The sequence below is a fragment of the Hyposmocoma kahamanoa genome, unplaced genomic scaffold (assembly GCF_003589595.1).
Source record: "Hyposmocoma kahamanoa isolate Upper Pololo Valley unplaced genomic scaffold, ASM358959v1 80, whole genome shotgun sequence".
NCBI lineage: Eukaryota > Metazoa > Arthropoda > Insecta > Lepidoptera > Cosmopterigidae > Hyposmocoma > Hyposmocoma kahamanoa.
This window is the reverse complement of record NW_020654051.1, coordinates 5,626,261-5,644,062: the sequence shown is the minus strand read 5'-3', so window position 1 is coordinate 5,644,062 and position 17,802 is coordinate 5,626,261. Positions and strand designations below refer to the sequence as shown.

Here is a 17,802-nt window from a genome sequence, read left to right as displayed (position 1 = left end):
ACCGACTAATTTTGGGTAAATCAGGGGGTCTACTCTCGACCTTCGTCCGAAACAATTACTACCAAATAAGTAATACTTGACCAAATGAAAAGACGCGTGGTACGAATGAAGCTTCATACTTGATACTTGTCTTTTAATTTTGTCAAATTTTACTTATTTGACAGTAATTTATGTATATGTTTCGGACGGATGTCGGACGGAGATCGAGAGTAGACCCCCTGGTCTTAGCTAGGAGCTGTGGTGTTCTCGAGATTGAAAAATGATGTCACGGAATAAGCTTATTCCAAAGAGGATAGTAAACATCCTTATAAGTTTAAAACGGCGTAACGACTATATTTAGGTTTTTGCGTGTTGAATCTACTAAATGGCGACTTTTTATCTGACTAGTCAAATTAAAAACTCCAGCATTGTCATGTTGCAATAAGTGACGCTGGTTGATGTTAATCAAAATGGAGGCCTTCCTATTTCATGGCTCGCGCAGAGGTTCCCCCAGAGGCGACGGTCACCCTGTTCGGGGAGAGGGTCTCAGTCAAGGCTTAATGAAATACCTACCTGGACCTTGTACTGAATGGGAGGTAGACCTTCAAGGCGCATTTCACCCAACTTGCCCCAAAGCCGATGGGTATCGCTTCCACCCTCGACACGCGCCTGTACCTACTCCATAATAATCTGAAGTATGGCCCTCTACAGCTCACCGGCTAGGGTCCCTCAGCGGCACTCCCTGACTTGCAACAGTGTGAGGAGATCTCTCGCTGTCAACTATCGTGGACGCAATGTTCGGCAGCGAGAGGTGCTGAGAGCGTATGGTTTCCTTTTGCGAGAGCGTAGTCTCGCAGCGCCTTAGAGAGGACGACCTCCTCGCTGACGCGCTTCGTAAACGGCGGCAGGGGAGACGATCACCTTCTCCCGCCGTAGACTGGGGTCGGGAAACCCTTTACCACGTTTGAGGGTGTCCTAATATCTACGCCGGGGAACTGACCAAAGGCCTGCACCCGCTCACTGAGGGCCATCCGCTGAGACGATCTAGTAGTTCGCATAAGCGGATCCTGAGGTGCCTTTCTATGGTGGTGGAGTTGAATTCTGGGTCTTAGGGGGTATATGGGACTACACAGGAGTCCCACACAATCGCTCGCTGGTCCTCCGTGCCGAGAGGTATGCGTAACGTATTTTCCAGCTATAAAAAAAGACACCAATGGGACACCATTCTTGAATATACACTGGCACTGAGTGTATATTCAAGAATTGCTATATTTTCTAAATAATTCCTACCTTTGATATATTCTGAGAATTAAAAAAAAATTATTGACCAGCCATTCTGATATCAGGATGGCTGGTCGCCACATTGTGAAAGTAACAAATAGGTAGCAATTATTGGTAATACATACTTCTGGAAAATCTGTTCCCTTCATGTTGTACGAATTGGCGACCAGCCATCCAGACATCAAAATGGCTGGTCAATTATTTGTTTCAATTTCTCGGAATATATCAAAGGCAGCAATTATTTATAAAAATTATCAAATAGTATCAAATAGGTAGCAATTCTTGAATATACTCTCAGTGCCAGACGCCACAGACGACTAGCCATCCTGACGGTCACGCAAATTATGCTTTCTATTAGTAATGACTGTATCTTGACCAGTAATAATTGATCAAGATACCTGCATATTACTAATACCGTTGAACCGTTACCGTTTCCTTTTAGGTCCGGGTGTAGTAAGGTAAATAGGCAAATAAATTAACATTTTAAAATCACATATATTTACAATTATTACACAATCGTACATACATTGAACCAAATATCTTACGATACGTATTTTATTGTCTTTAATTACAAAATTAAAACTTTACAAGGTGCTTAAAAATTACATTATGAAATCTGTCAATCAATTAATAAAACTGTAACATAGAGTATATAAGCAGAAATAGAGACGAAATAAGGGCCATCCATCCCTGGCAACTGATAAGAAAGTGGGCCATAAATTATCTACTCAAGTTAAAAGTGAGTGAAGGGATTATCGTGATGATATTAATTTATTTTTTGTGAAATTACTCCACTAGTTTGTGATAATTATTAATACAATCAATCGAACTCGAAGAAAAATTCCTTCGACCTGACGGAATTCGAAATGGCCACCGCTCTACCAACTGAGCTATTGATCGAGTCAGCAGACATTGCGAATTTCTCGTGTTTGTTAGAGATCTTTTGAATTGGGGTTTTTCGGCTTTTGTCGCCGTAAGCGGCACCTGTGAGAGATCTGTTGAGGTAATGTCGTATTTACAATTAAAATTTGAAACTATTTCAAATGTATAAATGAAAATTATTGAGTAACATGGGAAGGAGGCGTTGCACATTTAAAAATATTTCGCAGGTACAAGTGAAATAATATTGCGTAACACGGGATAACACTTGTCGAATTTAAAATAAGAAAATATTTCAAAGGTACCAGTGAAAAACGTTGAAAGTCAGTTTTGTAAAACTAACGTACGTAAATCGTTACATTACAGACCAATGACCTAGTTTTATGGGATTGGAAGTTTGTAATACTTTTAATGTTTTGTAATTAATGGTGTAACCTTAACAAATGACACTGCTTTCGGATCTAAATCGCATTTGTTTTTTCAAACAAACCAACGTGCCAGGCCTTTCGGAGGTCGCATGGTCACGGCTGACTGTGATGGTAAAGTCATTATCCAGTTGTCTGGGCTCAGTCACTAGCTTGAGGTTACGCTATAAGTGGCTACCGCTGAATGTATCGCCGACAGTGCAAGCGTTCAGACAAGTCTTTCATTTACATTACAATCTTTGTACAACCCTAGTATTCGATTCCGCAAGACTGCACACGGCAGCAAGGTTATCTGTGGGTATGTCTAATATTAATAGTTTCATTTGTTACGTGTAACAATCGCGAAAACCTAATAACGGTGCAATCTTTTTTATTATGAGTACGAAAGAAATAATATTATTATTATACTATGTAATACATTTTATTCTCTATAAAGAAATAAAATGTTTAGGTTGACAAAAATAAGAAAGACTGAAATAAGAAAGTTCCTTTTGCCGTAATTTTTTAGTAGCATACTATAAAAACGATAAAATATTTTTTATCGTTTTTAAATTTCACATAGGTTGTCAGAGGTAACCTACGAGAAAAGAAAAAATCCTAAGTAGACACATTATTATGAGAGTTACGGGAAAAAATAGTGACCCATGCGCCCACCGTGATCCCATGCGTGATCCACAGGCACTATAGAGTTATTGCCACCCGCATTGTGTCAGTGTGATGGCCTACGTCTAAAGTCTAGCATCAGTAGTGCCTATTGTAGAATTGCTATAATTAAAACATAAAATGTGTTAAATGATGAGATCAATTTGCTACAAACTACTGACGATGAAGATTCTCTCTAGCAGCACCGAAAAGCACCATATGACGTATAATATATAATATGATGTATAGCCCAGTGATGTTTGGTTTTTGATGATTAAATAACTCTTTTGTTAGAAGAATGAAAAAGTACTTTAGTTACTAGAAAATCCATTGACTTACAATTATATGGACGTCGGGTCCGCGCTAAAAAGTGTCCGCACTTGTAAGGCGCTAAAATCGTATACAGAGCGCCAAACTCCGCTTTAGTCTTCATTTGTTCTACTGACAGCGCGATACTGCGATGACATTACAATTTAAATTTCGAATAGGTTGACTTGGGACATTTTTTTCGTGGTTTCTGTATTAGACCCGTCGTCCATTTATTTGTAAGTCAATGAGAGATCCTATATACATATGTTAGACATGTACTAATGTGCGCCTGCCGGTGCTACCCGCATCTTCTTTTTCATTTTTTGTTTAAAGAAATGTGTTCATTTTAATGCATCGCAGGGTTGCGTCGTCGCTTGGCTGCGGCAATTTCAAGCGACCCTTATTGTGAAAGAATACCACAACACGTAAAAACGACATGTAGAAACGATATGTAGATATCTAGCCCTAATATCGTCAAAGTCATATATTTCGTCGCCTTACTTTCTCAAAATCGTATCTTATAAAGAGTGTGAATTTGGATTTTTAAGAACATTACTTTAAGAACAGGTAAAAGCCGGTGTAAATAATTGAAGGAAATGTGCCGTGAAATCAACCTGCAACATTTGTATACACAATCCATTTTTTGGATTTCAGTAACTTTGAGAAAGTAAGTGGAAATGACTATTGTTTTTACGGCAAAAGGGTTGATTTTGCTTGTCTCGTCTTACGCTTATATTCCTTTTATTCTGGCATAATAAAAATAAGATAGATATCGCTAAAATCACGACCTTAATAGAATTGGAATAAGGACAGTGTTAAGTAGCAGTCATAATTTAAAATTTAACAATTTTATTTCTGATACTCAATTGACGATAACACAACTTAGGGTAGTAGTATAATTTAAAAACAAAAATTATTTTTTCTAGTCGATTTTTTTTCTAATACTCCTTGTATTGGAAAAGAGGTAGTATACATTTCTAAATAAATTTGGATTGACAAGAAATTGTCATGAGACTGAATAATCATAACTTAATCTTAACTTAAGTAGGCAATCTGAACACGTTTCTGATGCCCGCCATTAGATCTTGGACGACGGCGTCGTCATTCTCGTATCCCGCAGATTGCATGTGGTGTGATACACTCGAAATACACTGTAATTTAACAAAATAATGATTATTTTTTATCTACTTCAAAAAGAGGAGGAAGTTCTCAATTTGACTGTGTTTTTTTTGTATGAATGTTGCGCGATAACTCCGCCATTTGTGAACAGATTTTGATGATTCTTTTGTGTTGGAAAGAGGGTACCTCCATAGTGGTCCCATTTAATTTTGAAGAATATAATCCACCTAAGGTTGGCTGTTCACGCATGAAGATTCATTTTTATAAATAGCACCAAAATTTTATTATAAGGAGCAATTATTTTAATGGTTGATTTTGCTATTCTCCAATTCAAGACTTTTTCTCTCTCAATATACTATGAGTAGCGCAATGAGTGAGAACCGATTTTTATTATCTCCTGTGTAAAGTCCCGTATAGTGGCGAACTAGGGGATGAATCCGGGTTTGCGCACTTTCCGGTAACCGATTTAAATAAAACTTGGCAAATAGTTGTAATTCCACGTACTTTAGTACTTTGCCTGTACTGATATTATTTATAAAGTTTTTAATGCACTATTTTGTTATTATTATTTACATGAAGATCGAACAAATACAAAGAAAAATTCCTTCCATCCCATTGGATACGAAGTAGCGTAGAAGCAGCCACGTTGTGGCAACAGACAGTCGGAATTCTTTTTCGTGTTTATTTATCTTTGTATCAATAATAATAAGATAATTGTTTCAAGGCAACTGTACGGGCATAAATTGTTACATAGTCAAAAAAGCAGTACGGTCAACATCAAAATTATTGGAACAGTAAAAAAACCACAAATACCTATACATTCAAAGTTCATTGTATCAATATACTTTGAAGATAATGGGGTTGACCCATAGTTTCCTAAAGTGATACCTACCGCCCAATGGGCGCTGTGCTACCGCTTTTGAAAAAAAAACCCGAATTATCTATATAAACTACACTACAAATATATAATTTCTTGCCTTGTGATTTTTTTGTGTTAAGTTAATACAAAATTACGTGTTTTCAATTATTTTTTTTAGTGGTGGGCGTTGCAATCTTTTTATCTTGCCTAAGTGGGCGATGAGCAAAAAAGTTTGGGAACCTATAGGTTGGCCCAAAATTGAAACCCTACGTATGACTTTAAGAATGAAGCAAACAAGGATAGTTGCTCGCTGCCTGCGCCCACACCTGAATTAATGACGCGGTTGTCAAGGCTTTGACGCGCAGTTTCCGTCGAGTCACCGCCGCGGAATCTCATGATTAAGGATTAACCACGGACTGATTCGAAACGTATCGAGCAAAAATTCGACTTAAATACAAGAGTTGTCGGTTATATAGCTTCATAGCGCACATTTTAAAAATAGGCAATGTTTTGAGTTTATGATTTATGAAACTACCTAGAACAGTTACAATTATTAATAAAAGATCTATCACTCGGAAAAAATCCTTTGATCCGGCCGGATTCGAACTGACGTCTTATACCGTGCCAGACGCTATTCTTTTTTTCGTAATCTTAATTGCACTTAACTTCAATGCCATAAGGATGATTTTCATTATAATTTTGAGCAATCTAAGATAAAATTTACCTCTTTACAGGTGTAGATAAATATGTTTTCGTTAGTTTAATCTATTGGATACTTTGATGTTGGCTATGAGAGGTCTTTTAGATTTAACCTGTAACAAATATTATTTTCGCATCGGTATTTTTTTTATAGTTTGTTTCAGTTTTCTAGAATTTTAAGGTACGAAAAATCCAAGCCCTTTAGCGACTTTCGATGGTGACTGTACTTCGCGCTTAACGAAATTAACAAAGCAGACATTCGATGGTTGGTTACTTATTGCTGTACCTTTTCCAAATAGGTCATAGCGGCCTGCGGACAGATGTCCCTCGCCATATCAACGCTGTATTCAGTCCGGTCGGCATCGCGTATCGCGCGAAGTTCATCCAGGAACGATCGCACGTTGTCCGTTGTCAGATCAGGGACCAACTTCACACTGAACTGGTAGCCTGTTGGTATGTCTGCGTCGTCGTCAGAGTCGTCTTCGACACGAATGCACCTAGGAAATTATAAATGAAAATTGTATGTCAAATGAAGCTGCATTGCTAGTGGCGCCTCTGGTGGAAAATAATGACAAACAAACTGTATTGTAGCATTTTTTTATAATGTCAAGGGACGGGACGAACAAGTCGTGCGCCTGATGGTAAGCTACACGCCTGTCAATAACAGTTGTAGTGCCACTCAGAGCTTTAAATCCGCAAAGATCTGAGGGGCACTGCCTGAGACATAAGTTGACTAGTCGCATGTGCCTGTAGTTTTACCTGCACCCTTACCCTTCAAAACCGGAACACAGTAAAGCTAACATTATTTCTGGAGGCAGAAATAGGTAAGGTGGCAGTACTTACCTGGACGAACTCTTTCACAAGGAGCTCTAATACTAAACAAGTAGTGTAACTCCATACAAACGTAGCACAACGCGGCATGTAAGCCAGTCGCGCATCGTGTAAACACGCACATTTTCGCGTAATCTCGCGGTGCACTCGAGTTGCACGCGCTTTCGTTAAAGAACTTCTGTCTGAGATTCACTTACGGGTTCCAGCTAAGCATTTACGTAACAAGTCACTAATTCATTTCGACTCCTCCTACGTAAAGTATCGTATGTCGAAATTGCCAAATTTACAGGGGAGCGTTTTAAAGTTCTCCGTTTTATTCGGCAAAGCTCGTCACTCACATACAGTGATCAGATCTAATAGATCATTATAGATCATCTAACCGATATCTAGGATTTTATAATACTCTATGTGAGTAACGAGCTTTGGCGAATAAAACTGAGAAATGCTAAAGTCACGTATTATGCTTATTTCAGTGAATGCAGAACTTTAAAACTCTCCCCTGTAAACTTGGCAATTTCGACGTACGATACTTTACGTAGGAGGGATCAATTTACCCGTCGCTTTACAAAATTACAAACGCAATTCGTTTATATGGCGTTCGAGCAATAAATTTAACAAAGTTTCAGCTCTCTACGATTTTTTAACACAAACTGTACGTTAAAAAGGTTTTATCTAATTCATTTGTTTTATTACTAAAGTAATTTAATTTGCGTGATGTTACATTCTTCCTATCATGTGTCATGTGTGTATACAATGTCGTGTAGTTGTTTAGTGTTGCCAATTCTGTATTTTGCTATTGCATTTTTATCAGTAGGGAAGTGTTTGCTTATAATTATTTAATATAGTTTCTATTACATTGTCATACAAGCTGTTTGTACCCTCAAAAATAAAAGAAATAAATAGAAATGAAACGTTAATTTGTGTACGGTAAATAAGTAATTACTAACGAGGGTCTATTAAAGCAACGTACCGGTACTGAGTGGCAGTGCGACCCGTGGGCCAGTGCTGCGAGGTGATGAGGCCGAGCAGCGGTGCGGGGCCTCTGAGCCGCTGTAGCAGGCGTTGCGAGCGAAGGTCGGCCACAGACGGAGCCGCGGGGAACGACGGGTGCGAGTGGTGCCACGCGCAAACCACGAGCCCGAGGGAGATCAGGCACTCTGCCGCCTCAGCTTGCGACACTACGACACACGCACGATTTTAACGTCTGAGGCCTTACCATGAACTCTTATTACCTTCTCCAATAACTCGTCTTTACAGATATCACCACCTTCTCGACTTACTTCAAATTCCCGGCCTCTAAGTGCTGGAACGATTTGCCTCCTATAAGAAACCTAACGTCGTCATGGGCTTTCAAAAAAGAAATGCAAACTTTGGCTACTTTCGAAGCAGTACTCGGCAAGTAATTGGATGTAACTCCATCTATACATCGTATGTACTCGAATACGTGGTTTTATTTTTCGTTTTGTATTTTTTACGTGTACTGTTCATCTCTATCCAAACTTGAAATCGGATTGTTCTAAAGTGCTATGTTGTATTATTGAATGACATAGGTACCCAATATGTTTATATAGGTTTAAGTCGTAATGTTACTTGTAAATTATTTAGTGTTAATGGCTGTTTTGTTTTTATGGAGCCGGTCGAGATGCGTCACATAACTCTTATTTCAAATGTAGCAAGTTTCTTCAAAAGGGTGGGGTCTGAAAAACAGTTTAAGCTAATACCTTTTTATTTATTACACACAATCAGTGGCGGATTTTTCCTAAGGCCCACGAGGCCTAAAAAGGTCGCATTGGCAGAATTATAATATGATCCTAACACGATTCATATTTCAAATCGCAAAAAGGTCACTTAACTGACATTCATATTACGAATTGCTAATAATTCATATAACGCAATTCATCTATTGTTCCATGGAAATGCGCAAAATGGTCCAAAAAAATAGGAATTGCTTCTAAGTCAAACAGCAGAATCGTAAGAAGTTACTCGAGAGCAACATTTTACAATTCCTTTCCTTATATTATTTAGAAAATTAATTGAAAATTGCTGATTTAGGACTATATGAAAACTTTTTGGAGCGCGAGTGGGTCACGGAACGACTGTTATACCGTCTCAGGAGTGCTAATCTTCGAAATACTTCGAATAATTGAACTTTCGTTCAAATTCCCAGACTTCGAATGTAGCGGGCTTTATAGGCTAAATAAAAGTTTGTGTCGTGAACCATACAGGAATTTGAGCCTTATTTGCCCGCGCGAGAGGTGCAAAAAGTATAACTACCAAGGTAAGTGAAAGAATCATTACTACCATAAGGTATATTAATTACACTCATGTAATTTCATTTATGATTTAACTGTTTTGTATAAGGTACCTATTAAGTTTTTAAGCATCTGGGTTTATTGGAGCTAGCGTAGGTATACCACATAATGCACCAAGTCCATGTCTCCAAATGCATGAGAGCTGTAACAGTGGCCTTCAACAATGACCATTTTAAGAGAAAGTACATCAATTTTCCAAGAACTCAGGAAGAACATGTTACCCTTTATAGGGTAATATTAAGTCTGTCTTAAATAATCAATGGTAATTATCTATAAATGTAATGGTTTTTGTATTATAACACTTATTTCTTCAGATTCTACCAAAAGTTTAGTATGCTTAAGGTGTTAGGAAGTAATAAGAATAAGGTAGACCTACAAAATTTGAAAACAGCAATTCTATAATAGGAACAGATACCATTCTCAATTGTTAAAATAGTTTGTATCTACCTACCCAAGCAATTTTACATTTCTATATTATTAATTTAATTTATTTCTATGTGCACTTAGATATTTCCTTTTCAAACACTTATGATGAAAAAAAAAACAATTTTAAGGTCAAACTAATTATATTTTAATATTAAAAAAACATTTTTTTACAGATATTTTGATTATTTATGTGTTGTTGTTTTTTCAATTCTTTCCGTAATGGAAAAGGTAAAGGTTTCACACCATACAGCCAAGTCTTGGCAAATTTTTCTTCCTATTTGTTGTTGTAAACTTCTAACTTATTGCCAGCCGAATGAATGAAAATTTATGAAATTCTTGGTTTCTAGGTAATTTAATCTTTTTAAGTTATTTTATCGATGAACATACTTATTTATACTAAATTCTCGTAATAAACCTGAATGAAATAAATACTATAAAATCGAAAATAAAAGAATCGGTAAGTTACGGTTTTGCTTTTTTTGATATGGCAATTATAACGCCTAAGCAGAATTTGCTGGTGAATTGAATTGGATATAATTCATCGGAATTTGGGACCATTTTACGAAAATAAGAGGATTGCGACAGAATTGCAAGGAATTCTGTAAATGAATTGCTTTTAGCAGAATTGCATGATTTGGCCTTTTTAGGGCCCCAGTATGCCTGGGCCTAGGGCGGCCGATCGTGACAAAAAATTCACTGATAACAAGAAATAAGTCAAAGTACCTAAATGTTCTAAAGGCTCACGCACATTATGGCGGACAGTATTGCACCGCATCGTATAACAATAGTCTTCCTAAATCATTTTCGTACATTTTATGTACCTATAATATGTATAAAATCTATAATATTATGTCACTACATCACTACGTATTAGCACTACCGCGTCAGTCTGTCTGTCTGATCGCGATAAACTCAAAAACTACTAAACGGAGTTTCATGCGGTTTCCACCAATATACTGTCACTCTGCGACAGTGAAATTAATTATGTAGTCCACCAGTATATGATGAGTGCTGAGAAAGGGGCGGCTCGTACTGACTACATGGCCTGGGGCCTAGGGAGGCCAAGACTGCAAATCCGCCACTGCACACGAAGTTATTTAAGGATAAACTTATATATTACTGTACTCATCATCATTCAGCCATAGGACGCCCACTGCTGGGCATCGTATGGCTGAACCCCCAACGATCTCCACGACGATCGGTCCTGTGCTGCCCGCATCCATCGGTTTCCCGCGACCTTTACCAGATCGTCGGTCCACCTGGTGGGGGGCCTACCACTGAGCGTCGTCCGGTGCGACAATCAAAAAAAAAAGGAGCGACGTCCGGTTCAGCTGAGCAATTCTTCGAGCTATATCGCTTACCTTAGTTCTCGTACGGATTTCCTCATTTCTGATTCTATCGCGTAGGGAAATACCGAGCATCGCTCTCTCCATTGCCCACTGAGTGACTTTGATACTTTTTATGAGGCCCATAGTGAGGGACCACGTTTCTGATCCATATGTGATCACTGGCAACACACACTGGTCAAAGATTTTCGTCTTGAGACACTGAGGTAATTTGGACGCAAAGATTCTTTGTCATTGCTATGTTGAGTGTGTGCGTTATTATTATTGCATTATTACTTTAAACTTTACTTTACTTACTTTTAACTTTAAACATTAAAATTACTAAAATAGTACTTTTAATGTGACTGAATACTGGCAACAGTTGCAGTACTCTGAATTTTTATTAGACAAAGAAATAAAATTAGTTTTTTTTAAATACTGTTTTATTTTACTTTCAACGCAGTTTTTTCGCAAATGTATTAAAAACGTCGTTTGATACACGTGCGGATTTGTCATTTTCACTTGTCTCGAGACTCGTGAATAAACGACTGACTTTCCGCACTTGTGTCAAAAATAACCATATAGCGTAAGGGCATTCACAAGTTATGGTGCACTTATATTTAAACTATATATATGTTTAAATAAGCCTCATATTCGTATAGTATTTAGCAAATGATGACGTCGTAAAGTAGACGTAAACAGTGGCGGGGCGTGTTACTTGTTTTTTTTTAAGGAATTCCCTGTACTTGAGTATCTGAGCAACGGAATTCTGGGGCACTTCCCATTTTTTTTTACGATACCAAGTGATGGGATGAACAAGTCGCGCGCCTGATGGTAAGCGACGCGCCTGTCCATAACAGTTGCAGTGCCACTCAGAGCTTTAAATGGCAAAGATCTGAGGGGCACTGCCACTAAACAACACACAGAAATAGGTAAGATGGCACTTACTATATAGATAGTACTTTGACGAACTCTTTCACAAGGAGCTCTACTGCTACTATTTACTGCGTGATTGTCATTACACTGTTGTGCACAGGTCTCCATTCGGGTCAAGAAAATCCATACGCTCTAACCTGGGTCTACAAAGTCTAAAAACACGCTCTTCTGATGATTTATACCTGGGTCCATATCGCAGTGAGTGCCTCCCGCGGCGGCAGCGGCGTGTCGGTACGCCTGCACAATGAGCAGAGGCGCGCCCCCCTCCGCGTCCTCCACGGCGCCCCCCGCCAGCCCCATCACCTCCCCGCGCGACGAGTGCGCGTGCACGTCCATGCTGACCAGCGCAGACACGTGCAGGCGCACTTCGAACGGCGCCTGCGCAAAGCATCATACATAAACATAAGCAGTAAGAAAGTTGTACTAAGTAGAGCGTTGACACCGTGGGGAACTTTCTAAAAGTTGCTTCTCTGTTAATGGGTAATTTTAACAGTAAAAGATTCCTCTTCTGCGTGAAAGATATCATTGTGCAGCGGCCCTTGGTGGTCCATAACCTTCAAACTCATGATTACAAAAGTAAAGATGCTAATTCCAATATATACATAAATATACCGTACTATTTTACATGACCTAAATAAATATAAAAGCACTCAAATAGCAATTACGTAATGTAAGAGTTAGAATAAACGCACATAATATGACCAATAAGTGTTCAGTGGACAGACCACTGAACAGTTATTGGTAGCCATAGCTACCAGTAACTGTCAATATGTTCACTTTGTAATTGTAATTTACTGCTAACATAGTTACCAGTAAATTACAGTACCCGATTGGTGAACTGTTTTACAAATAACTTTGGTGCTACCACATGTATTAATACCAAATTTTTACTAGTATTTCACTGTTAAATACTCGAAATAATATAAAGAAAAAATAATCATAATCATCACTTTGGCGGGATTGTTGACGTTTAGTGTTTGATGAAGACTTTAATTGTGATACATGACATTATTAATTAATTTCTGTAATTATTACCTATCAAAATGATCGTCAGGATGTGCTTTTTCAGATGGTGTTAAAAATTTTAACATTTGATATCTTATTGGAAACACAATCTATTGGAAAGAAGGTCATCAAAGTGGAGGTCATTGCACCTTGTGATTGTTTTTTGAAAACAAAAAAAACTTATTCATTATTAAAATACTTTTTGGAGTAAAATATCACTCAAACACATAACTTTATTCAATATAGGTTGTATTGAAACCTTTTTAAGGTCGTTACATTGTGAGTTGTGATAGTATTCGTCAATTTTCTTCCTCGCGACTGTTATAAATTAATTTTAAAAAAAGTTACACATTATTTTCATATGATTCTAGTGTTAATCGATAGGTATTTAAATGCTTGTCATCTTTGTATATGTTTTGTTTCATAATACAGTTATACAAAGTTGTTAGAATTTCTACAATGAAAATTTCTCAGACGTGTTCAGTGTACTCAGAAATTAAGACGTAAAGTCGTCATATTACAATCATAACTATAGTCTAAACAAAAGCTACTTATGCCCAAACGCAAAATAGGCGCTTTGTCGTCGAGTTGCGGATATCAGCCCGTTGCACCAAGTACCAAGTACCAAGCTACTTATGCTTTTACCGCCCATGTTATTCTTTTTACGGTAACTTAATAGGTTCTTGAGTTTCAAGTGTTTATATTACACGTGTCTTATCGCCGCCCCTAATGTAAACAATAAAAAACGTACCATCTGATTAGAAAAGTGACAGGTATCAAATGTCATGCGCGCCGACGATCGAGTGGAACACATAATCATAATAAATACACACATGACCTTAGAACATATACACACAAATGAACATACCGGTTTCTCTGCGTTGTACACTCGGCAAGGTATCAATGAGACGGGCTGCTTTTTCGGTGCACGCTCCTTTCGCGGCTCGGGGGCTATCTCGTAAAGATCCCCGGTATCTGTATGCATTATTGTGTAGCCGCCCCCGCCGTCCTACGATCAAAGAATCGTATTCATAAATAAACAAATAACGTACACACACGCACTATAAATAAAATAAAAAAATAAATAAATAAAAATAAAAAAAAAATAAAAAATAAAATGCATTTATTTCGGACAACAATGGATCCATAGGGTGTTAGTATTACAAAAATCTTACATAACTATGTTAGTACGCAAACTTAAATGAAGGGAGGACCAGTACTGAAAAAATTCACTGTCCCATCTGTCTGCCACAACTGACAGGAGTCTGTGGCGGCTGGCGCGCACCCTACGCATCGACGCGGCGCAACGCTTGCGCAATGTCGCGTCGAAACCGTCAACGCTCGCGTCGGCGAACATCCCGGACGCACTACAGTATCGCGGTAGCCGCAAGAGAACCCTGAACGCGTCGTTGTACTGTACACGCAACGCATTCAGAGAACGTTTCGTGTATTTGCACCATAAATGTAATGTATAAATGAAATATATAAGGCTCAATTTATACAGACGCAGAAAGGCAGTGAAGAGTATTTTGCAACTATAGCCATTATGAAATTTACGTGAACAATATTGCACAAACTAGACATGAACCAAAAAAATAGGTCACGCTTATTCCATAGAATTCTCGCGAAGTCTCGGGAATTCTCGCGAAGTCTCGGGAATTCCCGCAGCATTTAATACAGTATCGTATCTCGTTTGTACATTACACAATTCATATAAAGTACATTATGCTATGTATAATTGCGTTCCAAAAATTCGTTTCCGTACAGCGGCAATGTAAATTGAACCTAAAGATAGAAAATAAGTGATACCAAATTGATTTTCTTCTGTCTCTTGGGCATCGGTTCAAATTTCCTTAAAGGCACTGCTATAGGTTCTTCGGGTCGTGATCCTTCCTTCGCTTTTGGCTTTTCTTCATTATCACTGTCTACGTCTACTTCTATATCACTCTCGGGATCTGAATCTTTTTTCTTTTCTATTTTTATCTGGAATTATTTTCAACCTTTGAAACACCTTTATTGGTTCATGAAACTGACAATATAGAATTTTTGGCAATACTCATTGCATCGTGCCAAGATCATGTCAAGATATATTTAACTGTATTAGTAGCATAACATGAGTGATTGTAGCTAATATTTCGTTACTTGGGTTTCATTACTATTCTGTATTTCCAGCTTAATGTTGCTGTTTAATCCACTGATTATAATAGTAAGTATATGTTAAACTTTTGATACTATTTTAACAATGTTTCTTATTCATAACTAGTAGAAAAATGTGGGAAGTGGCAACACAGGGAAAGATAAAGGATCAGTGTTATTGGGCTGTTTTCCACCTTACAATAATAATCTACTGAAGTTTCCCTGTCAAATCAGCAAAGAGGAGTCTTGGATACATTCACGATATTCGATTTATTAATAGATGCGTTCACATGTAATGTCACGATAGCAACTGCACAAATGTGCAAGTAAAGTGATATACAAACAGGTAAAAAGATAGACATGACAAAACTATTGAGGTTCCTAGGTCAATTATGGAACCCTAAAAGCTCTAGTTCAGTCAGAGTAATAACATAATTTAATCAATTAAGTTCTAAACAACAATTTAATAATTATAATGCTCACCACTTGTTCCCCTTCTGAAATAGGCAATGCTAGTCCAGAACCCAAGACAATTTGCATCTTAGGGCTTTTTGTACTGTCCTCAGAAAAACTAGAGTCCTTCCTCTGTCTTCTTTGAGGAGATTTCAATGTATCTTTACTTCTATTCCTAGGCCTCCCTTTATCGTAAGTCCCTAATACTTTTCTCCTATGATTACCAATCTTTTTCATAGCTTTAACCTTCTCTTTTTGTTGTTTTGCCATCTTCTGATAAATTACATCCATGGAATCCTTATCAGAACCTATAGACTCTGTTGAACCAATAATCAACTCATCTTCATAGAATATTTCTGAAGGATTAATACATATGTCATTCTTCTTACTAGCTAATAAGGCATCAGGTTTTAGTAAACTGTTCTTTGCCTTTGGATTGTTACCTTTCTTTCTGAAGGGTCTCTTTGGAAGAGTTATAGTTGGTGAACCTGTCGCAACCATATTGAGAACATTAGGCAAGTCTTCAGTGACTATTTCTTCCTGAACTACACTGGGTACATCTTCCAAGTCGTCATGTTTGTCCAATCCGAACGATGGAGTATCCAGGCGCACCCCGTATTCTGCTTCTATTAAGGCTTGGATTTCCGCTTCAGTCTTTGTTTTTAGAGTTTGTGAAATTTTACGTACATTTCTGCCGTACTTGGCCTGAAAACGAAATAAACTTTTATTATTATTTAATAATGCATCTCTCTATATTGCCTCGAATCAAAACAAAACAACATTTGTGAAAACCTTAAAAACAACTACATTTAAGATACTAAGTAAATGTTAACAGTCTAAGAGGCAAAAGGAGGTGTCTCAGCTGGTGCTGTATCAAATATAGATTTTAATTTTGTTTGTTTCACTTCAGTTTTTTTTAATTTACCATTTCTCTCATCAGTAAATTCTTCTCAGTTTGGCTCCATGTAGTATGTGACTCTTTTTTGAATTTTTCTCTAGAGCTATTTCCAGATAATTTCCTCGAAGGGCCGTCCCTGAAAATTTAACACAACTATATTCTATTAAATTTTGTCAACAAATTTGCTTCTCATAAACACTAGTGGTAAGACTAACATAAAAAAGAAAACAGTGGCTTGCAGAGTACCTATTTCAGTACCAGACTGTCTACTGTGGCTGCTTTCCAACTCTACACCCTTACCTATGGCTATCTTTAGACTGGATATCATACCAGTTGGTCGACACGGAGTCTTGGAGCCACTGCGGGTGTACTGTGTCCTCTCGGTTGGAGCATGAAGGTCTAAAACAATAAAAATACTTTCTGTGTGATCTTATTTCTCATTATTGAATTATCTACGTCTAATAACACATCCTGTGCAGGGTGGTTGAATACATATATGGTGTCTAGTCGACTCAGGACCATCAGACTATACATGAAAGTATATTACCTGACAGTATGCGCCTGAGCAAAAACAGAAGACTAGACTATATTGACATGTTAGCCATTGATATTGAAAACAAAAACAATACAGAATTTAGTTAACTAATATAGACAAAATTCTGAGATAGGTTTCGTTTGCGTCGGGACTGGGTTAATTTTCAAACGGCTGTGACCCTTCTCCTATATCTCCAAAGATTGATGGTATGATTGGTTGATTGGTGATCAATTAAGATTGAAATAAACAATTTTTAGGGCTAATGTAAAGTAGGGCAAGAGACAAAGCACTAGAACCAATTAAAAAAGAGAAAAAGGAATGTGACAATGAGATACCAGTATATTAAATTTAAATATTCAATAAAATATTTAATGATTTTAAGAAAAGTGGTTATTCCATAAACAAACATCACTATTTTAAGTTTTCTTACTTGACTTTTTATTCTTTAATTCGTGAGCATTATAATAGTTTAGCGAAAAAAGTGTTAGGGATATAATGAAGAAGGAATAATTCGCAAAACAATGTTTATCTATTGTTTTGAAAATGCGTTAATGTCAACAAAAACATGTCAACTTTTCTGTTGAATTCTCTAATAAGCGACATTATGAAAATAAAATACTTAATGTAAATTATTATGCCAATAGGAAAAATAGCGTAGAATTAATTTTACACTTACATCCCTTGGTTGTTCTGAGCGAAACAGGAATTAAACGAAAAATCTCCCAAAATATCAATCTCGTCGTCGTCCGCCAT

The 17,802-nt window shown here is 37.4% G+C and overlaps 1 protein-coding gene across 1 annotated transcript; it reads right to left on the bottom strand.

The window, feature by feature from the left end:
• Positions 1 to 3,963: 3,963 nt before the first annotated feature.
• Positions 3,964 to 17,802, bottom strand: LOC113233808. The gene is made up of 10 exons (XM_026469020.1): positions 17,726 to 17,802; positions 16,815 to 16,913; positions 16,542 to 16,650; positions 15,647 to 16,321; positions 14,837 to 15,010; positions 13,896 to 14,036; positions 12,205 to 12,400; positions 7,994 to 8,201; positions 6,479 to 6,689; positions 3,964 to 4,666 (listed from the first exon to the last, which is right to left on the bottom strand). Exons 1-10 carry the CDS (start codon positions 17,800 to 17,802, stop codon positions 4,556 to 4,558), a joined length of 2,001 nt encoding a protein of 666 aa, XP_026324805.1. The 3' UTR covers positions 3,964 to 4,555.

What these genes read in the sequence shown, in the direction of transcription:
- LOC113233808 (XM_026469020.1), bottom strand. Translation starts at nt 17,802, where the DNA reads ATGGCGGACGACGACGAGATTGATATTTTGGGAGATTTTTCGTTTAAT. An exon ending in GCTCAGAACAACCAAGGGAT is followed by an intron (nt 16,914 to 17,725) that starts GTAAGTGTAAAA and finishes TTATTGTTTTAG; the next exon opens with ACCTTCATGCTCCAACCGAG. An exon ending in CAGTCTAAAGATAGCCATAG is followed by an intron (nt 16,651 to 16,814) that starts GTAAGGGTGTAG and finishes TTAAATTTTCAG; the next exon opens with GGACGGCCCTTCGAGGAAAT.